The 25,922-nt window shown below is 44.1% G+C and overlaps 1 protein-coding gene and 1 long non-coding RNA gene across 6 annotated transcripts in view; one reads left to right on the top strand and one right to left on the bottom strand.

Annotated features, from left to right (window-relative positions):
• Positions 1 to 3,768: 3,768 nt before the first annotated feature.
• Positions 3,769 to 6,748, top strand: LOC142929350 (uncharacterized). The gene is made up of 2 exons (XR_012945645.1): positions 3,769 to 4,261; positions 4,513 to 6,748. It is a non-coding gene; the product is annotated as an uncharacterized LOC142929350 (long non-coding RNA).
• An 8,824-nt stretch (positions 6,749 to 15,572) lies between these two features.
• Positions 15,573 to 25,922, bottom strand: part of LOC116946258 (retinoic acid receptor beta) — a 72,829-nt gene continuing 62,479 nt past the window's right edge. For all 5 annotated transcript variants that reach the window (XM_032961295.2, XM_032961314.2, XM_032961286.2 and 2 more), the window contains 3 exons: positions 21,578 to 21,782; positions 19,175 to 19,333; positions 15,573 to 17,787 (listed from right to left, as the gene is read on the bottom strand). In XM_032961295.2, coding sequence (XP_032817186.2) covers positions 17,441 to 17,787; positions 19,175 to 19,333; positions 21,578 to 21,782 — 711 coding nt within the window. In that variant the 3' untranslated portion in view covers positions 15,573 to 17,440. The remainder of the gene's footprint in view (positions 17,788 to 19,174; positions 19,334 to 21,577; positions 21,783 to 25,922) is intronic.

The following is a 25,922-nucleotide window of genomic DNA, read 5'->3' as shown; positions in this document are numbered from 1 at the left end:
TAAACTCGGACGCGCCATTTGGTGTATTTAAAAAAAAATCCCATTTTTAAGAATACAATTTAAGTGTGTATACAGGGTGCTTCAAAACATGTCAACACATATGGGACTCGTTTTTAATGGAAAAAAACGGATAGTACACTGTAACATGATCACAAATGTATGTGATTAGCTTCAAAAAGTCAAGAGTCTCCACTTGTTCGCCATCATTGTCAACACGTGCCTGAAATCTTCTCCAGGTGGTCTCCAGATCCCGGAGGCAGCACATTTATTGTGGTATTGTTGCAAATTCTCGGAAGTGTTAACTTTTTTTGAAGTACGATGGAACAGAAATATTTGAGCCTAAGATTCACCAAGTACATGACACCAATACAATTTGTGCTGGGGCATTGTCATCCAGAAGCAAGGGTGCGGCTTTCATTTTTGTGAATTTTTTTAAAATCTGGATTTCATGACTGCAAAGACACTGGCCTGAATTCCACATACCTTTTTCATTCCCACGTGATCGTTCAGACTTGTTTCAACTGATTCCACGCTCATGTCGAAGGTGTCTAACTTTGAAAAAGCAGTCTTCGAAACCATCTTGCTTAATCTTGAAGTTTGCCTCATTCACTGTAACAGGCCACCCTGATCTGAGATCATCTTCAAGAGTCTGACGAGATGAACTTCTGATGCCCACTTTTTTTTGCAAATTATACATTGTCAAAATGCACTTTCAACGTACATTCATAATGTATTCCGTTTATTCTCTTTCAACATTTGATCATTGTATGATGCCTGATTTTCTGATATTCACCAAATATCGTATACCTAAATGAGTAATGTAAATAAGGAACAAAGCAATATATAATATCGTGCCCTGGCTGTTTGAATACTTTACATTGAGTTTAACACGTAGGCTTTACATTGACTATAAGCTGCAACGTCAACGGTCTTTGGTAAGATTCCGATCTCTTTATACCACCATGCTATAATTCCGGCAATATGTAAATTAGCTTCAAAGTGTTGCGGTAATGCACGCGTCTGCTGTAAAGTGCAATGGGTCCGTGTGAAAAGATGATTTTCATTTGTCTTTGCAGTGACCATCCATTTGCATCGTAAGGAAATCGTTGACCTCCCACAGTGGTAATAATTTAGAATTTGTAAATGGGCAAAATGCTAAAACAAGCGTTTCAATCGGTGCATATTTGCAGCTATACCGATCAAAAACATGGATACTGACGAAAATAAAACTAAAACGTTGGAACGTGCATAAAACATGGAGAGAGGCGCACGCTTGCAAATGTACTCAAGAGAAAGGTGCACATCGATCAGAGGACACGTTTGGACAAGGCACATCGCTTCAAAGGATGATGGCTGATTGCCGAGATTTGACCATGGAGTGGCAGCCAAAGGAGATAATGTCTAAGAGGATGACTTCCACAGATGGAGCAATGAGATCTACTTTTGTGTGGGAGATTGATGGAATTTTGTATTACGAGACCTTTAGGAATGGCGACCATTTAGGGCGGCCTTCATTCAGCAGTGGGTAGATCAAGGATGATGACCAAAATAATACGGTATGTAAGAATTATAATTGAAATGTATGTGCATGAACGTTTAATTCAGCTTGGAGTATTTTTACACATGGGAGGAAACACGTTTATGGAAATAACTTTAGCATACAAGTTTATATTGGTCAAAGCTCCGCATGTACAGACATGCGGACTCCTTGCTTTGTCACCACAAAAGGCATCTCTTATACTGGTAGGAACCTCCTGGTTTCACCAGCCCATAGGGGATTATTGTGTCCGTCCGTCGTGCATCCAAAAATGGGAGGGGCTGGGTGGGGAGAGTGGGGAGGGTCTGGGTGGGGAGGGTGAGGAGGGGCTGGGCACCCCGTGGTGCCCTTATAAAACTCAACGTTTAACCTACTCACGCTGGCTTGTGCCCGCCCTCACGGGCATATTTGCGGAATACACCATGCCGCCGTTGACCCTGGCCATTGACCGAGCAACCCAACGTTCCTACCAGCTCCCTCCGCAGGAATGTGTTTGTATTCGGTCGGTGTCTCACGCACGACTCAACTGAAAGCTTGCGCATCGAAGACTTCATATTCCTTCATGAGCGATCAAACCCACTGCCGAGGTTGCTATGTGAAAGTGCATTGCCACCACCCAAATGGAGCACGATCATTGAAGGTGATAATGGTGAGTTATAAATACCCTTATATCGTCCAGCGCAACAGCACTTGGGAATACAGTAATTGCCGTTTTACTGATGCTGATGTCTTTATTGATCCCGTCCAGTTTTGATAACTTTAAATGTTGATGTTTCATCTCCTTTCCGGACTGATGTGTATTTTGTCGCTGCAGTATCCTTGCTATCTTAAGTGGCCGCTTTTAAAGTTGTATTTTTATGCATACCGTACTTAATTTAGTTTCGTATTCATCATATGCCTTGCCATAAGTTCTACAAGCCAGAATATGGAATTGTTTTTATTTGGAAACATTGTATTTGTGTTCAATGGTGGAGAACATTTCTTAAATCCAAATTGTTTACATCGTCGGTTGCCCCCTGAAGTTTCCATTTTCCTGTGGTCTTTATTTTATGGGACGCTAATGAGGAATGAAGTACAGTACTTCAGATCAGTATTTTTTCTCTTAACAAAACAATGGGGCATCATTCCATGAAGTATTTAATAGCTGTGCAAACATAGTTTACAATTTTTTCGTTAATACTTAGCCATCTCACATTTAATTATACAAAAACAGTAATACTATTGCAGGAAATTCGCGACCAATTTCCCAAATAAGGCTAGATTCGAATCAAGATAAATGTGAACAAGACAAGTGAAATACAAGCTTACTAAATAAAGAACTTGCTAAACTAGATTCGAAGCTTTCGTGACCGCAGGAATTATTCTTTGGTTCTTTCGGTAAAGTCACGTAGAAAGAAATTAAAGAAAACAAATTATTCACAAATACATTATTTATCTTCTTCCTACGTGACTTTACCGAAGGAATAAAGAACATACTGTGCTTGCTGGAGGAACGGGGAACGGCAGAATATTCCTGAAAGTAGATGGGAATCAGAATGTTGAAGTAGAGGCGAGCGACCAGCATGGAGGAATCCTAAACACGATCTAGTCTGACTTTGCTAATTTTCTACAATCCACAGTTCTTCGATACGCTGGATTTGAAGGTATTTAGTTTTACTCTCGAAATTAAGATCGTGTGCGTGTCTTCGAATAACTTCCGACCGGCCACCAATGTGTGGCGCTGTTGTATAGCATCATGTTTGTTCACTGGAGAGTCGTGTAAAATGGTCAATTAGAAATCGAGGTAAGTGTATAAAAAGGTATGTATGTTGGAACTTCTTTCGCACCGTAAGTAGAGATTTTTATTCCCTCGTATTACAACCTGACATGAAGCGCTTCCACTAGATACGTTAAATTAGTAGATAATGCGTGGATGATGGAGATTCTGGTGAACTCCAAAGGGGCCGTCCATAAATGACGTCACGCACCTGGGGGGGGGGGGGGGGGTCAGACATTTGCGACGATGTGTTACGTCACATCAAAATGCACAACTTTAAATAAATATAGACACGTTCTACTTAATTGAATAGACTTTTTAATATTTTTTTCTTCAACAAAGTGCAGCGCCACATTAAATACGCACTACAATGACTAGTTTAAAGCGATTTTAAGCATGTTTTATATTTTGGGGGGGGGGGGGGGGGGCAGGCAGAGCTTTGTGACGTCATATTTGAGGGGGGGTCTGTGACGAGGGGGGGGGTCAAAAATGGTCCAAAATCGCGTGACGTCATTTATGGACGGCCCCAAAGGAGGGCCAAGCGTGTTCATGGTGGCCAAAACCTGCCCGACAAAGACGTCCTTAAAATTCACGCAGGTAAAAAAAATATAATAATACATAAAAATCAAATCACGACTTTTCGGAGGCAACACAAGCTTCCTTCATCAGGTGTAAAAAAGTTATTTTGCTGTGACCTTTTTTACACCTGATGAAGGAAGCTTGTGTTGCCTCCGAAACGTCGTGATTTGATTTTTACGTATTTATATATATTTTTTACCAACGTGACTTTACCTAAAGAACCAAAGAGTGCGTCCTTAAAAGACACCTCAAGACAGCCAATGTCAATGTGGAGACACGTCAGGGAACGCCAGTCTACCGTAAGCGGCGGAGATCCTGCTGGAGCCCAGGGGTCCCCAACACCCGGGTCACGGACCGGTCCGTGGCCTGTTAGGAACCAGCAGCAGGAGGTGAGAGCGGTGAGCCCGCACGTGGCCCGCCCCATTATTTTATTATTTACCACTTCCGTCCGCGCCTCTTTCCCGCACTGCGCACTCGTCACAGTTTTGGTAAGCCCACAAGCTAACCCAGACATGGGCAAAGTACGGCCCCCGCGCCGTATACGGCCCGTTGGGATTTTTAATCCGGCCCGCTGAACTTGTCCAAATATTATTAAATTAAATTTTACCTTTCTCCTGTAATGCCCCCATTTCCCCATTAGATGGCGCACTTTGACCGGGAGTGTGGTGTATAGGGCTCGAAAGGGCACATGATCTCGCAATGCATTGTGGGCCTTCAGCGCCATTTTCAGGGTTTGTTTACATTGCTGAGTTCGATACGGTGCTCCCTTCACTTTTTTGCTTAGCCCTGTGAGCCCTTCTGTAAAATGAGCGGATCAAGGAAACGAAAAGTGGACAACGAGTGCCGAGTGTTTAACACGGAGTGGACAACAAAATACTTTTTCACTGAAGTCCAATCGAAGGCTGTATGCCTGATATGCCGAGAAACTGTCGCAGTTTTCAAGGAGTACAACATCAGCCGTCACTTTGCTACGAAGCATGCTAACTACGCTAGCAAGCAGTCAACGCAAGAACGGGCGGCTACGGCTCAGAGGTTGGCGGCTAATTTACAGGCTCAGTAACATTTTTTTCACCGACAAACTGCGATTCAATAGTCAACTACCAAGCCAAGTTTCTTGGTGGCATTCGAAATAGCAAAGGCCAGCCAGCCTTTCTCCGAAGGCGAGTTTGTAAAAGAATGCATGGTACAGACAGCAGACATCTTTTGTCCGGAGATCAAAAGCTAATTTGAAAAAGTCAGTTTATCACGCAGGACTGTGACTCTGCCGTGTGGAACTGATTGATGAAAATATAACCAGCCAATTAAACAAAAAGTCTGATTCCTTTGAGTTATATTCACTAGCACTGGATGAAAGTACGGACGTAAAAGACACTGCTCAGCTCCTCATTTTTATCCGAGGCATTGACAGTTGTGCGATAACAGAGGAGTTTTTGACCATGGAGTCTCTGAAAGGAACAACGCGGGGAGAGGACTTGTATAACTAGGTGTCTGCTGTCATCGAAAGAATAAAGTTACCTTGGAGTAAACTTGTCAATGTCACAACGGATGGATCGACAAATTTAACTGGAAAAAATGTTGGGCTGCTGAAAAGAATCCAGAATAAAGTGAAAGAGGAAAACCCTGACCAGGATCTTATTTTCCTTCACTGCATCATCCATCAGGAATCCCTGTGTAAGTCTGTATTGCAGCTTAATCATGTCGTGAATCCAGCCGTAAAACTTGTTAACTTTATACGAGCAAGGGGACTTCAGCACCGTCAGTTTATTACGTTCCGAGAGGAAACTGATGCGGATCATCAGGACTTGCTGTACCACTCTCGTGTCCGCTGGTTAAGTTTGGGGAAAGTGTTACAACGAGTGTGGGAGCTGAAAGAGGACATCATCGCATTTTTGGAGTTGATGGGGAAATCTGACGAATTCCCTGAACTAAGCGACAAGAACTGGCTTAGTGACTTTGCGTTTGCTGTGGATATATTTTCACACATGAATGAGCTGAATGTGAGACTGCAGGGGAAAGATCAGTTTGTTCACGACATGTACAAACATGTGAAAGCCTTCAAATCCAAGCTCACCTTGTTCGCCAGACAAATTGCGAACAAATCTTTCGCTCATTTCCCCATACTTGCCATGCAGGAAGAGGCACCGCAAAACGCAAAAAATACAGCAAATCACTTGAGGACCTGCACGGAGAATTCTGCCGTAGGTTATCTGATTCCGAAAACATTGAACGGTCATTTCAGCTGGTGTCCTGTCCCCTGTCACAAGACTCTGAAACAGCAGCACAGGAGCTGCAGTTGGAACTGATCGATCTTCAGTCTGACTCCGTCCGAAAGGAGAAGTTCAACTCTGTTGAACTGAATGACTTTTATGCTTCACTTAACAGAGCCACGTTTCCAAACCTCCGGAGGACTGCACAGAAGATGCTGACTTTGTTTGGCTCGACTTCTGTGTGTGAGCAGACGCAGACATTCAGCGTCATGAACGCCAACAAAGCCCCTCACAGATCAAAGTTAACGGATCAGCACCTCAGATCTATCCTGAGAATTGCCACTACCAAAATAACTCCAGACTTGGATGCACTGGCAAAAATGGGAGATCAACAACACTGTTCCCACTGAAACTGAAAGTGATGATGTGTTGCTGCAGCGAGATTGGTGCCAAATCTCCGACACACAGCCTGCATTGCTGCTCTAACCTGTTAATGTAGATCATAAAGAAGTTCAAGTGAGGTCATTGGTTTGGGCGCAGGCCTCAGATGTTTTCATGATGTTTGACCAGTCACGTTACGACATGGTTTTTGTATTGTTCATGTTCGTGCAATTTGTTAAATTGCCTTGCAAATAAATGCTTTGCTACCTGTTAAAGGCCAAATCCTTTCACGTAATGATTTTTACATGTCATTTATATTTAGTCCACACAAACACTCCATCCATCTGTTCCTGGCCCGGCCCCTCTGTCAAATTGTAGAACCCATTGTGGGCCGCGAGTGAAAAAATTTGCCCACCCCTGCAGCTAACCCCTAGTAGCCAAAGTGAGTAAAAAAACAAACGTTGCTGGAGAGCTTCTTTGAAAAGGGGGAAAGACCCAATGATGAACAACCTCCCCGCCGGTCCGTGAAAAAAATTGTCTTCCACGAAACCGGTCCCTGGTGCCAAAAAGTTTAGGGACCGCTGTCAGTGTCGCCGACTCGGTGAAGAAGTTTGACACGAGAGCACGAGAGAGAAAGGGGAAACTCCCCCCCCCCCATCAACACCAGCAGCGGCACAACTTAAATCCAGGCGCGGTTCGTCCACTAGGGGGCGTGGGGGCGCCGCTCCACCAAGCAGCTGGAGATGAGAAATAATTTTTCTATGAATTGTTTGGTTGTGTTGTGTTTAAAAAAAAACACAACGTGAATTGCCTAAGGAAGATACAATTTTAAGTTGCTCTTGTTAGAAACCGCTGCATCACCCCACAGTTTGATTTGTGCCTCGGGAGAAGTCTTGGGGTGGCTGTGAAGGGCATCCGAGCGAGAGATGTCCCCCTTTCATTCGTTGCGATCAGCTTCGCATTTTAGCCACGCCGTGCCACGCCGTTTGAGACCCATTCAGAGCGGTGAAAAAGGCTCCCGTGGCTGTAATGAGACGACGTCACAACACGAGGTTGCGCTGTGCAAATAGAGCAGCTCACGGCCTACACACTCTAGGACAGTGGTTCTTAACCTGGGTTCGATCGAACCCCAGGGCTTCGGTGAGTCGATCTCAGGGGTTCGGCAGAGCCCCCGCCACGGAGGTCCGGACACACTTGAATTATTGTGTAAATTTGTGATGACACACACGGCCCGCTTGGCCATCACTGGCTGCAGATGATCATGCTACACTGCTTGGCCAATCAGCGCTGCGGGGAATTTAGTGCGTACTCAGTAGTCAACGTGTGACTGTTGTTGTCGTACGTCGTGTGATTTCTTTAATATTTTATCCATACTAACTATGTCGGGCAAAAGAAGAAAGTGGTCGGACGAATATGTACAACATGGATTCTCATGTATCACGGAACGTGATGGGAGTGAGCGTCCTATCTGCATGATTTGCAACGCCAAGTTGAGCAACTCTAGTCTTGCACCGGCAAAACTAAAGGAAAACTTCTTGAAGCTGCATGGAGACGGGGAATACAAGAACACAACACTTGCTGAATTCAGGGTGAAGAGAGCCAGATTCGATGAAAGGGCCACTCTGCCTGCTCTTGGATTTGTACCTGTTAACAAACCGATCCTGACAGCATCGTACGAAGTTGCTTACCTGATCGCAAAGCAGGGCAAGCCACACACCATTGGTGAAACACTTGTGAAACCAGCTGCATTAAAGATGGCGAATCTGATACTCGGAACAGCGGCCGAAGGTAAATTATCCCAAATTCCCCTTTCAAATGACACCGTCAGTGACAGAATAGAAGACATGAGTAAAGACATCTTGGCTCAAGTAGTCGCGGATCTGATTTCAAGCCCGGCAAAATTCAGCCTTCAACTCGACGAAACCACAGACGTTTCTGATCTAAGCCAGCTTGCTGTTTTTGTACGCTATGTGAAAGACGACATGATAAAAGAAGAGTTTTTATTTTGTAAGCCTCTTACAACAACAACGAAGGCAGCCGATGTGAAGAAGCTTGTGGATGACTTCTTCAGAGACAACAATCTTTCATGGGATATGGTTTCTGCAGTTTGTACGGACGGAGCTCCAGTCATGCTGGGAAGAAAGTCTGGTTTTGGTGCGCTAATAAAGGCCGATGCACCACACATCATTGTGACGCATTGTATTCTGCACAGGCATGCGTTGGCAACAAAAACCTTACCTCCAAAAATGGCAGAAGTATTAAAAACTGTGGTGGAATGTGTGAACTATGTGCGAAAAAGTGCTCTGAGGCACCGCATCTTCAGTGAGCTGTGTAAAGAAATGGGCTCTGAATTTGAGGTACTTCTGCTCCATTCTAATATTCGGTGGTTATCCCGGGGACAGGTGCTGAATCGTGTTTTTGCCATGCGTGTGGAATTAGCCCTGTTTTTGCAAGAGCACCAACACTGCCATGCAGATTGCTTCAAAAATCCTGAGTTCATTCTCATTTTAGCGTACATGGCTGATATATTCGCAGCTCTCAATCATCTCAATCAGCAGATGCAGGGTGGTGGAGTCAATATCATGGAAGCGGAAGAACACCTGAAGGCTTTTAAAAAAAAAAGCTACCGTTATGGAAACGACGAACAGAGAACAATAACTTCGCAAACTTCCCGCTTCTGGACGACTGTGCAAGTAAGATCGAATATGTGTCTGGAATCGGAGATATTTCTGTATCCACGGAACTGAAGCAAACAATTGCCACGCACTTAGATGAGCTTGCAAAGTCTCTCGACGGATATTTCCCTACAAGAGAGTCATATCCAGCATGGGTGAGACAGCCGTTCACGTTTGCTGTTGAAACAGCAGATGTCAATGATGAATTCCTCGACGAAATCATTGAAATTCAGCAGAGCCAGGTTCAACAGCAACTCTTCAGAACAACAACGCTCTCAATGTTTTGGTGTCGACAAATGAACAAGTATCCAGTTATTGCTAAGAAAGCCCTGGATTTTTTATACCATTTGTTACAACATATCTTTGTGAGCAATCCTTTTCGAGGATGCTGGACATAAAAACGAAGAAAAGGAACAGACTTTGCTGTGAAAATGACATGAGAGTGGCACTTGCCAAGGTGAAGCCACGCATATCTGAATTGATCTCTCCAAGGCAACAGCAGAAGTCACATTGATTTCCAGGTATGTAATTTGTTGTGAGTTTATGCATTGTGTTGGTTTTATTCTTTTAACAAGGTAATGTTCATGCACGGCTCATTTTGTGTACCAGTAAAAAACATATCTATGTCTTGAATTTGAAAAAAATCACATTTTATTTTTCACTAAAGAGGGGTTCGGTGAATGCGCATATGAAACTGGTGGGGTTCGGTACCTCCAACAAGGTTAAGAACCACTGCTCTAGGAGGAAGCAACAGCAATGGTGATGACAGCAGGTACAGCAAACGAAGATTTAGCTACGAACACAGTGGAGTCACTACTGAATATTCCATTTGAAATGAATTTTTTGAGTCGTTTCAGCTGATCATTAATTGTTCTTTAGGCTTTTGGCAGTGTCAAAGGGGTTCTTGTAGGGTGGACTTGAGGGTCATGGGGACATCATTTGAGTGCTTTGTTTTGTATTGCTTACTAGCTGTACTACCCGGCTTCGCCTGGGACTTGGATTCACCACGCCCGGCCGCCTTTGTCTCCCCAGTGGCGATGTTCACACACCACACCAGTTACTCGTTTGAGGCTGAGTCGACCTAGGTGAGGCCCAGGACCGGTAGAAATAATCGTCACCGGTGGTGGCCGTGAGCAGGAATCGAACTCGGGTCGCCGGGTTCGTAGCGCGGCACGCTAACCACTACACTACAATGCGTTACGCTTCCACACACACAGATTACACACAGACAGACACACACATACACAGAGACACACACAGCACGCTAACCACTACACTACAATGCGTTACGCTTCCACACACACAGACACAACAACAACCGCCATTCGCCATTAAGTGGCGGTGACGTCACCACGACGCTTGTGCCAGGCTATGTGCACCTTGAGGCCACGTGAAGTGTCGAACGCCCGCGGGCAGGAGGTCACGGGGCAGACCCAGGTGCCACGGGTCGACTGACTGAGACGACTGGCTGATGCACCACCTGTGCCCCCTACTGTGCCAACCTGCTGTGCTTTAGCCACCCGGCACTCCGCTCGTTGTTGTGAGCGTCGCTCCTCCGCCCGCCGTTGTTGTTGGAGGGCGGCTGCCTCCAACTGCCCAGTAGCGTCCTTCACGAGCCTCCTCCACAGAGGCCGATCTTGACACCGCTGGTACCAGTCATCGGCAAGTCCACTCAGCTCCACGTCCTCCTGTACCACATCACTCCATCTCTTCTCTAGCCCGTGCCGCGCCCGTTTAGCCCCTCGATCCAGCCGAACAAAAGATGTTTCGGCATGCGGTGGCTGTGCATGCGGGCTACATGACCCAGCCATCGCAGCCTTGCCTGCCGGAGGAGCTCACCGATGGGACCGTGCCCAGATCTTTCAAGGATTTGTGAGTTCCTCACACAATCCAGCCTGGTTAAACCCAGGATGGATCGTAAGCCGGCCAGCCTAAATGTTTCCAACCGGCGAAAATGCTCCATTAAGGGGGTCCACGTTTCGCAAGCGCAGAGAAGGGAGGGAATGATCGTGGCCGAGAAGACCTGAAGCTTAGTGCGGAGCGACAGACCAGGTAGCTTCCACACAGCATTACGCAACCGATGAAAAGATATTTCCGCTCGACTGATTCGGAGTGAGACCTCTTCTGTTAAACTGGAGCCGGTCATAAGCACACTGCCCATGTATGGGAAACTCTCCACTCTCTCCACAACTGCCCCATCACCGATTGGGAGTTGTGGGGGTGGAGTGTCCGATGGTTCAAAATACCCAGGCAGGTGCTTAGTTTTGGTGGGGCTGATGGTAAGGCCCCATCTCTTAGTGGCACGCTTCAGTCTCAGCAGCAGCGTCTCCAACTCCTCCTCTGAATGAGCAGCTATTACCAAATCATCGGCATACATAACGTGGTTGAGCAATAGGGAGTCATCCCTTGACCGCACCCGGGCATCGATCAGCCTCCCATTATATCTGTACCAAATAGAGATTCCCCCGGTACAGCTATTGAAGGCTTCACGAACTACGTGATCAAAATAGATGTTAAATAATGTGGGAGGCAGAGGACATCCCTGTCGCACCCCAAGGTGTACAGGGAATGGCTCTGACTCCCGGCCACGTAGTTTTACCCGGGCCCGCTCACCATCATGAAGGTCCTTAATGATCATGAGCAGAGGGTCAGGGACTCCAAAAGCACGAAGAACAACCCAGAGCCCAGGCCTACTGATGGTATCATAGGCCTTGACCAGGTCAATAAAGCAGAGATGTAGGTCTTGTTGGAATTCCCTACACCTCTGCTGTAGCAGACGGACAGAAAATATCGCATCTGTGCAGGACCGCCCTTTCCTGAAACCGCATTGTGGCTCCGCAAGCCTCTCCTCAGCGTGCCTGGCAAAGCGATGTTGAATAATCCTTGCCAGGACCTTTCCTGGCACACTGAGGAGTGAGATGCCCCTGTAGTTGTTACAGTCTGTGCGGTCCCTCTTCTTAAAGAGGGGAACCGCCAGGGCATCCTTCCAATCCTGCGGAACCCGTCCAGTGGTCCAGACTGTTCTTATGATGTCATATAGGGCAGTCTGTGCACAAACGCCACCCTCCCTCAGCATTTTGCTTGGGAGATCATCTCTGCCCGCTGCCTTTCCTGGTCTCAAACTCCGGATCGCCTTCAGTACTTCCTCAACAGATGGTACTTCAGCCAGCCACTCACAGGGGGTGACTTCTTCCAATATTTGAGGTACCGCAGCCTCAGCAGGGTCATCCTCACTTTGTGCCACGATGTTTTCCTGGCTGAGGGATTTTCCCTCCCCCAGGATCTCACAGAAATGCTCAGCAAATCTGCAAATCTGTTCCTGGGGGTCGGAGATTGGATCACCGTTTTTTCCCCTAATGATGGTAATAGGTGTGGCGCTGCAGGTTACTTTTTTGATGGAGTTAAATAGAGTTTTGTGATCGCGGGCCACTGAGGCAGACTCCGTCTCCTCAGCAACCCGCTGAGGAGACACACAGACACAAACACACACAGACAGACACACACACAGACACGTACACAGCGCGCTAACCGCTACACTACAATGCGTTACGCTTCCACATGCGCGGGCCACGTGACAGATCTGACGTCACAGCTCACTTGCCGTGCAAAAAAATAAATGCATTATTGAGCCCCCCCACCAAAAAAAACCCCAAAAGTGTATTTTTATAACTTTTGCATGGTGTACAGTCCGGAAAGTACCCACATAGCAAATTTCAAGTTTGTTGCATGTCGGGAAGTACGCTAAACATTTTGAACAGACACACATAATCACAACTTTGCCTTTTATATATATGGAGATAAATGCCTACCTACCGTTGGTCGATGAGACAGTTCTAGCACTTTCACGAGAAGGCCCATAACACGACGATGTTTTCATGAGAACACCATACTTCCAGTGGTTAGAACAGCCCCGCTGAGTGGAAATGTAACGAGCCGCCACTGCTTAAATCCCATCCAGCGGACGAAGAAACTCTGGCCAACGGTGCGGACGATGCTTCCGCTGAAGGGCTGCACTCTCAATCCCATCGGCGCGCAGGGGATGACAATTGATGCTCGCCGTTCTCCGAAGTCGTCATCGTTAGCGGTGGACAGCCGAAGAAGAAGGGAAGGTCGGGTACGGTGTTTCCAAGTTCCCAAGACCGAAAATTATTGTATCTCTTTGTGAGAAAACTAAAACGCACAATACTAAGAATAACGTTTTCAATCGGCATTTTATTTTTGGTACATGTTTTCCCAGGAAGCCTTCACCTGAATCAAGTGGTGTTTTTTTCCTTCCCTTTTCCAGGACGGTCCTGCCAAGTTGTAATAGGGGCAATGATTCACATTTCATATTCCAATTGAGTAATTTGCCGGCAATTATTCAAGTTTGGAAAATGACGCCAGCACACAATGACGTCACAGTACCTTGACCGTCCACTGTGATGCAGGCTGCGCGTGACGCTGCGGTTAATCCACTCAGAAAACGAGGGCGCCAACCTGAATTCAAAACGTTAACCTTTGAAACAAGCCCACTTGGTCATGTCACCGCCCTATTAATAGCTACAGAGACAACGGAGGAAATACTGCACAACAGAGCATGGAGAGGTGTACCCATACCTGGCAAACCATAAGGTTTACCCCGTATTCTCGTACAGGGAAATTGAGTTTTCAGGTCCATATGGCGTAGAGCCGTTTCAATTAGGGCACATTTTTTTTGTCTGTTTGGGTTTCTCCCTTGTGATGGGATTTTGTAGGATGAACGTTGAGATTTCTGAGGGGCACGGGGTGAACTAATGAGGGTTTAATTGGTCTGTTATAAGGTAGGGCACTGATAAGGGGTTGACAGGTTTGTGTATGCTTTAAATAATGTTGAGACAAAACGAGTAGCGCGTAGGTCAGGGAACAAACGCCAATCATAAATATCATATTGACCGCTAAGAATAGTAAGTGGGCTTGGGATGATGGCCATCGGACAAGACTGTTGAAGGAATGACAGTCAAATGAGGAATGACGGCAGAGATGGAGCGGGGAGGGGGCCTTAATCTAGCAGTGATTAGTCTCGCTGATGACGCCATCATTCTTGGGGAATACCCAGGTAAGACAGATTTCCATTTACTACAAAAAATATTGAAAAGATTCTACAAATGCCAGTGTTTTGTCAATTAATAACCAGTTGATGTTTTGTAAACAAGTAAATTACATAAAATGTCCCCCAAATTGAATAAAGATGGGAAATCTTCTTAGGTTCTTTCGGTAAAGTCACGTAGAATGAGAATATAATAATAAAAAAATGATATTCTCATTCTACGTGACTTTACCGAAAGAACCAAAGAAGATGAATCCTTGCAGTCACGAAAGCTTTAAATCGAAATTTAAAGATGGGAAATTTAAAAGTTTGTGTCTGCATTATAATCTGCTGTCTAAAAATAGACTCCTGGCTTTAACGGGTTCTTACCTGATTATATATAGTTGTTCATATATGTAATTGGCCAGAACTCATCATGGTAACCATCTCTGAGGAAAGCCATTGACGCGGTTATTTTTAATATGTTTACAATAGTACAAAAAACTTGGCAGTGTTTACTGATATCGGTTACCAATGTCATTTTAATTTGGCAGACATATATAGAATACAATGGGGTGTTTTTGTTTCCAAGAATGGTTAGTATAGTTATTCAAATAGTAATTATTATTTTTATGAGTCGCAATTGTAAAATGTTACTTAAGTGGCAATGTCAATATTTTAAAGACGATGTAATTTACAAATAACTTTTTCGTAATTGACCCGTGATTTATATGTGTATGTATGTCGACTGTTTCGTACCATCTGGTGGTAATGTTTTAAAATGATATTTTAAGTTCTTGTTTTTCTGGGCTTTCTCAAGGCTTGTGGGCATGATATGCATGCTAATTTTATTGACACTTGATTGGTCAAGCTGTCGTGCAGAGTTACAGTCAAGCATATCCTCACTTGTGTAACAACTCTATTTGCATGCCTTGACCTTCAGCCATGTGCTGCTATATACACGGATATAATCAAGTCAAGGTTTTCTTTTCTCACATGAGCCAAAAGCTCTTTTGGTGGCCCTGAACCAGGCCTTGGAATTTTCACAATTCAGTGGGCAGCCAAATAAAAAGAACTATTCATGCCACTGTCGTATCATCTGGCTGGGTGGTACTGTGCCATTATACTTCTGGGCGCAATAGATTGAGTACCGCTAAGCGGAATTCAACGGTGGTTGTCTTGTGGAGAGACTGGTTCCTGCCATATGAATGTGGAATATCTTGTCCTGGCTCAGAAGCTCCTATGGCGATGTGAGCCACTCCACACATGCTTGATGTTTGTGCTGCTTCAATATTTTGATGTTATATATTATGTTGGAAAGGAAACTAAGTGAGCGTAGACTGGTAAGGTAATGTTATTATTTTGGGTTGATTGTAAAGGAAATCCAAAAATATATAGCACACAATAATTTTATTTACTATTCCAAGTTGAATTTTACAGATGCACAAAAAGAGCGGTAAAAACTTGGTTTATTTAAACATGGGTTGCAGTCTGGGCATTGAAAAATAATTTAGCAGTGCTCTTGAACATGGGTTACAGAAAAGTGTACGTAACCAGATTAAAAAAACACAGACAAAACACTTTGGGTTTTCATTGTGCGTGCAAATTCGATGCCATTGACTTGTTGGACTCCTTGCACAACCATATTTTGAAGAAAAAACAATCGTAGCTAACAAGTTATGAACAATTTAGCTTCAGTTTAACTTTCTCTGCCACACGTTTCCTTTTGATGTTACAGGAAAAAAATATATAGAATAGGACCACGGGCTCATCTTTCTCTACTCTGTTAAATGCACGGTGACGTGTTAATGGAATGAGCCACCCGTTTTGCGTGAAAATCGTATGAATGCTTCGTCTACTGAACTTGCACCGAATCCCTTGAGGGTTCTAACTTGTGTGCTTCAGGCCATGCCTTCGTGCTTTACAAACAGTACAGGCAATATACAAGCTCCGTTAACACAAACACACTCATTTACTGTATTCTCACAGTATGAAAAATAGACGTTGATTTGATACAAAACAACTGCATTTGTATGTCACCACGAAAAGTAGCGGAGTACATTTAAAGGCATCTGCAAATGCTAATGATTTATATTTAGATGACATTAATGATAAATATGCTAATGAAAAAATAAAATATGCTTCTATGAGATATTGCAGTAAGTAAACGTTAATTCATAGGCATTTGTATTTCAGTAACATTAAGTGAAAGAAGGCTATCGTGAGCTCATGCCGACTTGTATAATGAACACAGTAAGTACTTTCAGTATCGTACTGCTGAATTTTGCCATTTTCAACTTGAGTGATGATTGCACGGAAGATGTATCCAACCAATGCGTGTGTACATCTTTCATTTTATTAAAAGAGAATTGAGGGGTGGGGTGAAGAACTCTATTCTGCCATGAATATAATACAGCTTTTGAAATATGTAAAAAAATAAAAAGAAACAGACGTAATACACATTATAGCAGGACGTAAATGAATACTGAAATTTGTGTTTATATTTCTTTAAAAGAAGCTCTACAGTGCTTTTAGTGGCATTTTACAAATCTCTCAAATAAGCTAAAATCCACTTGTAGTATTGATTTCATATATTTTATTCCTAAAGGCTTAGAAATTAGATTTTGTTATTTCATGGCGTTTGAAAGTTCAACCCTCTGTAAACGCCTTCCCACAAATTACCCTACCCTGTTCTTACATACATTAGTTCAATCAAATGAAGTGTAAGTGTAATCCAAAGACGGCCACTTAGCAGAAACATGGACGCGTCGCTTTCTTGTTCATCAAGAAAAACAAATGTCTTTCTGAAGTAGACCAGTAGGCCAAAATGTCGAGATCTTATTTTCCTTTCAGTGACACGTGAAAAGATAGTCCCATTTTTTTTAATTTTACAACTTTGTCATCCACTGCGCAGGATTGGTGAAGCAGTAAAATGGTATCGATGCAATGTAGCAGCAGTCGTTGTACACATTTTTTAATGCATATATATTAGTGCGAGCTGTAAAAATTTGGTACGTATTTTTTTTCGACATGTTCAGTAAGGTCTTGTAGTGTCTGTCTTGATTGCACTGGTGTTCTTTCTTCATCGTCATGTATACCTCCCTGTATGTACAATACTGTCGTGTAAAGTAAAATATTTAACACTATATACATATTCATTTCTTTTTTTTTTTACTCAGTTCAGCCATACAATCTTCTTGACCCTGACTTCTCAGAAGTGGAACAATCCTGCAGCCCAGCGACATGCGGCACACAGCGGCCTCAGAACGGATCGGCGAGCTGCATCTGACCGATGGGCACGGCCATGCAGGCCGCAGCTTCCAGCGTCCCCGAGGATCCCTGGACGTTCGCCACCGGTGCGTCTCCGCCACAGGGCTTGGCTCCCCCGCCCACCGTCGCTGAGGCTGGCGCTACAGCCGCAACCGCGGTGCTATCGCCCGCATCGCCACCACCTGCACTGCTGCCCGTGCCGCCGTTGGCCTTCGTGGGTTCTTCTGTCTCGGCAGGGGGATCCTCCTGCCCCTCAATTGAGTTCTCCAGCATTTCCTGGATGAGCGGAGGCATGGAGCCAGGTATCTCCATCTTGAGAGTGATGACCCGCTCAGATCCTGGGAACACACGAGCATGAGCCAAGGCAGATGAGTGCTCGGTTAGCACGTGGCCACGAATGGGAATCGTATAAATAATACAGTTGATCTATCTATAAAAAAACCTAATGAACCGCAAGATGGCTTTATTTATCAGGGTCCTGCTTGAGATGTTGGGCCAATCCCCAAAACATGTGCATTTTGTGGGAAACCAGAGTATACTACATGGTTGAGGGCAATATTTGTTAAATCAAAATAGTTATTTTTAATATCTTATATGCAATATATGAGCCTATTGCAAACAGTTTCATTAAAGGGGAATAGGTTTTCCCCTTTTTTCTGGCAACAAAACAGGTGTTAAGATGTTAAAACACCAAACTGAAACCTTTTACAAGGAATCCTGTCTGCATTAACCACAATGCTTGTGGTCAGAATGCAAACAAAAAACACTGATTATCAGAGTTTTTTTGTTTGCATTTTGACCACAAGTATTGTGGTTAATGCAGACATGATTCCTTGTAAAAGGTTTCAGTTTGGTGTTTTAACATCTTAACACCTATATTCTTAGTTTTTTCGGTAAAGTCACGTTGAAGAGAAACAACAAAATAACAATATATATATAAAACAATAAAAAATTCTCACGACGTTTCGACCATAATAACTCATGGTCGAAACGTCGTGAGAATTTTTTATTGTTTTATATATATTTTGTTATTTTGTTGTTTCTCTTCAACGTGACTTTACCGAAAAAACTAAGAATATGAATTACTGCAGTCACGAAAGCTTTAAATCAAAATCTTAACACCTGTTTTGTTGCCAGAAAAAAGGGGAAAACCTCTTCTCATATTTTGGTACTGGCAAAGGAGTTCCCATGAAGTTTCATGATGGTAAACATTCTAAATAAAATTTGAACCCATACCCACTAAAATAGATTACTGGGCAATTTTGTTTTCAGCTGACGAATCCATTCCTTGAAATTTGATAACATTTGATAAAAGTAGAAACACCTTGTGGGAATAATAGGCCACCACATCGGAAATGTGGAATGTATTCCACTGTTTAGAAGCCACTGCCAGAATTGAAGTCCACCCCAAAGCTCGTCTGACTTGACGATCGCACCCAAAAGTGCATTTTCAGTGATAATAATTGAATAATGATGATGAAACAATAGAAATGCTTTGAATTGCTGCAGGAAGAACACACGGAAGGCACAGGATCGGAAAAAAAGCACAACAGACGTTTGGCGTGTACGAGAACAAACATCGGAGCATGCCATCACCCCCCCTGGACCTGTCCACTCATGTCCCCCCATGCCAGCCTCGGAGTGTGTCCGTGCGCAAGTGTCCACGTGCATCGATGTTGGCATCTCTGCCACGTGCCGAATGACGCCAATGCCGTTCGTCGTCACCTTTGGCGCTGATTCCGCGGAGGTCGGTGATCTTCATGAGGATCTTGGGGAACATGTGGGGCTTGCTGGGCCGGCGCCGCCGCACATACAACTTGAGGGCCTCGAGCAGCGGCTCCTGCAGCCGCTCGACCTTCTGTGGCTCCTCGAGGTCCTGCCGGTCTGCACGGTGGAGCCACGCGGAGTTGGCACGAGCAGGCCCCCGGCCGCACAGCGTGCAACGAGCAGTGAACACGCAATCAGCGTTGTGCTAACGTTGAGATATTTTAACCAGAACCAAGGTGAAAACACCCAGAGATTACAGACGCCTTAACTAAAACGGCGTCTGTAAAAAAAAATAACCAGTGCCATGGCGCAATATCCAAGCAGCGTCTATCGTCACTGCCATTGGTCTTGCATATTTTTTTGTTAGGGAAATGTCTGAACGATGTTTAACTGAAATGCAATCAAATTATTGTGCACAAGTTTGATTTTGCAAACACATAGTTGGTTACGCTTGTAAACATAAAATGCACAATATAAAGTAGTTACAGTACTCCGGTAACAAATTGCTGGAGTAACTGTCGTCTAGCTTGGCGGTGCTGTGGTCACAGTGTTCAACTTACACGGGACGTTGACATTCTGGTTGTGGAGATTACAGTGCAATAGAATTTGCATTTATAAACATATTAAACACAACTACATCTCAGGCTTCATTCAAGCAATCATTTGTCCTGAGGTACCACTGAGTGAGCATTCGACACTGGTTGTCCTATGAACAAACTGGCTTCTACCATAGGATTGTGAAATTTCCACAGCTGACTCAGGGGTGGTAGTGGTGATTAGTACTGCCCTAGTGCTCATTGAGCGCAGAGAACCATCGACTCGTAACTTTACTTTGGTAAACATTGAACAGCACGTGTAGAAAACATGTACACAAAGCTGTGGCGAGACACCACCCACATGCACGTCGACGCATTCTGAGCACCCGCAGACAGTCGAGATTCATCACACGATCACTCCACTTGGTCAACAATACGGAGCCTGCATGACCCTGTGTGTCCGACGCACAGGGGCATGCAAGACTCCCTTAATCTCTTTTCATCAAAAGCGTATGTTAAAACATTCAAATATTACAGACACCTTAACTAAACGCGCCTCTATAGAATAACACCGACACAGCGCATCGTGACGCGAACAATGTCCGTCTGTCACCACTACCGTTGTGTATTTTTTCCCAAACAAAGAAAACACTGTCTTAAGACTGAAAGGTGTGGTTGATAGCCTTGTCACAACAAAGAGCCGTGAGGGTAATAACGACGCATTATTCCATTATTGCACTACACAGTATCGCCGTAAATGCTTTCAAATCCATGTTCAGTTCCTGCAGGCAGTTTGGTGGTCATGATTCTTGGCAGGTAAGTTTTTTTATTGCCTATCTATAGCCTGTGCGATGTGCGTGAGCCTACTTTAATTTGTCCCCGAGTGCATAAACGCACACGACACGAGAATTAAGCGCTGCTCTTCCGAGGACGGAGCGTGCACTCTGACAAAATGAAGGCTTGATGTGCATGGTGTGGAAAATGTGCTTGAGACATTTCAGCTTTTCCCTTCCTTCGGGGTGCAGTAACTCGCAGGGAAAATAGCGGAGCGCAGTGCGGATCTAAAACGGGAGCCGTGTGGCAGCTACTTTGCCTTGGCTTGAAAAACTTCTAAAATATCTTGTTTTAACTTTTTTATTCACACTCAAATCGAAATCGTGTCAATGTCTGGCAGCCGATCGAAGAAATTCCAATTAGGGAGCTCTTATAGGGATCGATGCGATATTGAATCATATGCGAATTATCACGATCCTCAAACATGACGTCGCAAGGTTGTTTCTCGGACGGCTGTTTTCACGTCCACCGCTAGAGGGGGTTTCACGTCACGCCCGGTGAAACAAACGGAAAGAAAAATGCCGGATTGAGACCACCGATCCATATATTTGATAACCCACGTTAATCGCTGGTGGTTGACGCTCGAATTAAAACCGAAGTACTCAGTGGAGTCGACTTTGTGTCAGACACTGGCATTGTCCCACCGTGCCAGCTCTCCCGTGACGTGCGACGCTTTAAAACGAACGGCACGAACATTCAGGGCGAAGCGCACATTTGGCGCAGCACGACAGCACAGGCACTTGCAAACGGCGATTTCCTGCCAGATCATTGCGTGCTTCACGGTGCTGCGCAGTAGGGGCATGCAGAGGCATTCACTTCGGTCGGTGGTGGTTGGTCCAATTATAGGTGGAGACAATCTCCATTGAATGGAAAACGTTGCCCTTAAAATTTCCAATTGTGCTCAGTTCAAAAGGGCATGATGTTTATCTCTCACACAACTGGTGCGTTCGGTCAGTCTGAACCAAGTCGGCTCTTGACCGTTGACACTGACCTCCACAGATGAGGCAGATGGCACTGAGCAGCCCGGCTTCCGTGTCGTCCATCTCCAGGGGCAGCAGCTGGCTCGCAAATGCGAACACGAGGTCGGTGAGCGGACCGAAGCCCGCATTGTGCATTTGCGTGCGGTTGAGCGTCAGCCCATCCGAGAATGTCATCGTGTCCTGCTCGGGCGTGTAGCGCGAACAGATGCGCAGGATCTGGGAGGGAAAGGGTTACGCCGGTCGGCGTACGTTTGTTAACCGGCAGTGGCGAGAATAAAATGTACGGCTGAAAGTTGTTACGTGCGACATAATGCTGCAACGGTATACTTATTGAATCTCGGGAACGCACAGGCTGTGTAGGAAAAAAACTCCTAAGTGTGTCGGAAAACACGGCAAACCTGTGATACGGTAATAGATTGCAGTAATAAAAAAGCAATTGGAGCGACGGGCTATCATAAAACTCATCTAGCATTACACGAAGCCATCCCTGGAGTGTCAGCTCATTGCTCTCCACCCGTCGGGGGTTCTGGAATTCTGAAACCAAACGTTGCCAGAAATCGATGGTGGGTCCCAATCTCCTCGTGGTTTTGGTGGCCGCGGGGATCAAAGCCATTAGAGCGAGAGAAGCAGTGGCAGCGGAACATCATTCCTGCCGACAGGCCTGAAGGTCAGGCAGACAGAGGCGGGTTATCGTGCAGACATGCACTCAACGCACCAGTGAGCAAACGAATGGGAAGGGACTGAAGCCACGAGATGTTGGTGGAGGGAAATCGGGAGAGGGCAAGGAATCGAGTGGAGCAGTCACAAATGCACACAAACGATGCTGGTAAATCCAAGGAACTAAATAGATATGTCGAGAACTTTTCATCTCCCACCCGACACGACCAATCAGTAAGAAATTGTGTCCCGTTAACAAAACGCCAATTAGTTACTTCTTCAGCCCACCGGTGTATTTGAAGAGTGAATCCATGACATTTACAATTTCGAGAACGCCATTTAGCTGGAAATTCCATCCAGCATCTTCGGGTGATTTGCCAGAATAGTGAAGTCATCCACCTGCTTCCGGTCTTAAATAGTGCAAGACGACGTCATCACTGAACCCCATCAGGTTTCGAGATCAGAGGCGGAGGTGGGGGTGGGGTATTGTTATTATATAATAGATTAGTAATGAGTTAATTAGTATGTGATTCCTCTATAAGGAATTGTAATATGTATTGTGTATTACATAATACGCTTCCAGGATGCACTAAGCCTGTAGCTATCAGAGCGGTTAAAATTAATTGTATTTCTCTAAATTTCGATGGATTCTCTAATTAGTCTTGGCTAGTAATAATTATTTTTACATAACACTTCAACGTTATCAAAATCAATTCAGTGTCCTTTTTGGCAAGCATGTTCTGCCACTGCCGACAGTTGTGGTTGAGATAATTTAATTTTCCTTTGGTGTTCCTATAGTCTTACGCTAATGTTAATGTCTGTTCAATATAGCATTTACCGCATAAGCAATTGATCCGATATACACCTTCTGTTGATAATTTAGGTAATTCATCTTTAGTACAAGACACTAGTTTTTGAATGTTATGTACCGTACAAAATCTTACTTTAATGATAACGTTGAAGTGTTATGTAAAACTAATTATTACTGGCCTAAAATAATTAGAGAATCCATCAAAACTGAGAGAAATACAAATGCATTTAACCGCTCTGATAGCTACAGGCCTGGAAGCATATTATTAAGCAATACACAATACATATTACAATTCCTTATAGAGGAATCACGTACTAATTAACTCATTACTAATCTCTTGGTTCTATTCGGTAAAGTCACGTACCTACGTACCTACGTGACTTTACCAAGTAGAACCAAAGAGTATGGATCCTTGCAGTCACGAAAGCTTTGAATCTAGAATTAATTACTAATCTATTATATAATTACAATACCCCACCCCCACCTCCACCTCTGATCTCGAAACCTGATGGGGTTCAGTGATGACGTCGTCCTGCACTATTTAAGACCGGAAGCAGGTGGATGACTTCACTATTCTGGCAAATCGCCCGAAGATGCTGGATGTAATTTCCAGCGAAACGTTGTACTCAAATTCTTATGGATTCACTCTTCAAACACACCGGTGGGCTGAAGTAGTACACTACACTATACACTACTACACTATACACTACTACACTATACACTACTACACTATACACTACTACACTATGCGCTACTTCACTATGCGCTACTACACTATGCACTATACACTATGCACTATACACTATGCACTATACACTATGCACTCTATAATATGCACTCTACACTATGCACTATACACTATGCACTATACACTATGCACTATACACTATGCACTATACACTATGCACTATACACTATGCACTATACACTATGCACTCTACACGATGCACTATACACTATGCACTATACACTATGCACTATACACTATGCACTATACACTATGCACTATACACTATGCACTATACACTATGCACTATACACTATGCACTATACACTATGCACTATACACTATGCATTATACACTATGCATTATACACTATGCACTATACACTATGCACTATACACTATGCACTATACACTATGCACTACACTAAAGTAGTAAACTGTTTGTCCTTTTGTTAACGTGGCACATTTTAAACTGATTGGCCGTGTCGGGTGGCGGAGGGTTGCGACACATTTATAAATAACGCGATCTGCCCCAAAAACCTTTATTATGAACAATACTGGTCGCGGAAGCCTACGTGTTAAAGTTTTCATCTGTAAGAATCAAACTTAGGATTTTGCAATAACAAAATGGGATTATAATATTCAGCAGTAATAGTGCCTATCAATAGAAGTCGAAAACAAATCATGTCAATATGAAATATGAACATGCATTTTGCATGCATAATGTTTAGCTGACTTTGAAGCCCACTTTCCTAATTGCCCGTAAAAAGAATATGCAGTTGTCACATGGATAGACTGGCTTCCACCAGAGGTATGTGTAATTTTCACTTCTGGATAGAAACCATAAAAAAAACATGAACACCACACCAACTCATGATTGAATATGGAGATACAATGACTTTGGATAGCATTTTTGATAAAATGCGTTAATGATTGGAATGAATATCCGCAATAGGTAAGTGCCTGTATTTTTTAAAAATATATAGACATCATCGAATCCTTAACTTTTATATTGTGTGTACAATATTTAGTGGTGCTATTATTACCTTTAAAGCCCTGGTTTACAGATTGGTACTGGCGAATGTCACAAGTGTGGCGTCAATAAGGAACCGCTAAAGTGTACGTGTATTTGGCCATTCTCTCTGGCTTTACTCGTTCAGGTATTCAAACTGAAGACCACATGGTTGTAGCACCGAGTGGAGTGAAGGGGAAGGGATGATAAAAAGGAGAGTCAGAGACGCAGAGAAGGTTAAATCATCCCTAAAGGGTTTGAAAAATAATTTCCAATAACCGCCCCGTTCGGTCAGTAAATCTGTCTTACTGGCAGGGCCTGACATTTTAACGGACGACCTTTAACGCCAGAATGAGAAGAAATGCACGGGAGAAATAAATGGGGAAAATAGCAGGCTTGGGTAAACAGTTTGTCAAAGAAGAAAAATTGTTGGAAAATTGTAGGCGGTGATTGGGACGCATAATCGAATGAAAACATTTACCATCTTGAAACCGATAATTTACATTAAGTGAAGTGACCACTGTGACGAAAAAAAGAACCACGATATTGCCTGGGCTGCACTGCCGCATGCTCATGAAGACTTAACGATGAATGGAGGTTTAGTTTAAAAAAATGCGTTGAACATAGAAGCTCCCACGAGTTTGTCCCCTCACCTGAGGGCATGGAAGGGGCATGTGGTTGTTGGGATAATCATGAGACGCACAATTTGAAACATAGACTGTTTTTTGGAAGCACAAATTGTCCTGAAGCACACACTGAGATGTTTATTTTATCTTCTACAAAACATCGCATGGGTTTAGCATATTACACATTGTTTTTCTGATGTCAGCGTCCCATGCTGTTGTGTACCTTACCCTCTTTGGGTATCTGTTTGAGGATGTTGGTAGGTGGTCGTTTTTTTTTTTCATCTGTTTGTTTGTATGTATGAGCATATCCTTCTTCATTAGGAGTGTTTCCCCCGTTCTCCTGAGGTTTCTGGCAAAGGGTGCTGCGCTGTGTTGCTGGCAACTTTTCAAACAGGCCTTAGTTCCTCTGCTTAACAATTGGGTAGACGGCTGTTGGAGGTGGCGAGGGAGTTCAGAGGTCAGAGCACTGATCCGGCACCATTGAGAAACTGGCTTTGAGAATTGGCAACCACCAGCAAGTAAAC

Source organism: Petromyzon marinus, chromosome 2 (assembly GCF_048934315.1).
Source record: "Petromyzon marinus isolate PM22_M1 ecotype Great Lakes invasive population chromosome 2, UKy_Petmar_22M1.pri1.0, whole genome shotgun sequence".
NCBI lineage: Eukaryota > Metazoa > Chordata > Hyperoartia > Petromyzontiformes > Petromyzontidae > Petromyzon > Petromyzon marinus.
Note: the sequence above shows the minus strand (reverse complement) of the source record. Positions and strands in the feature narration are given on the sequence as shown.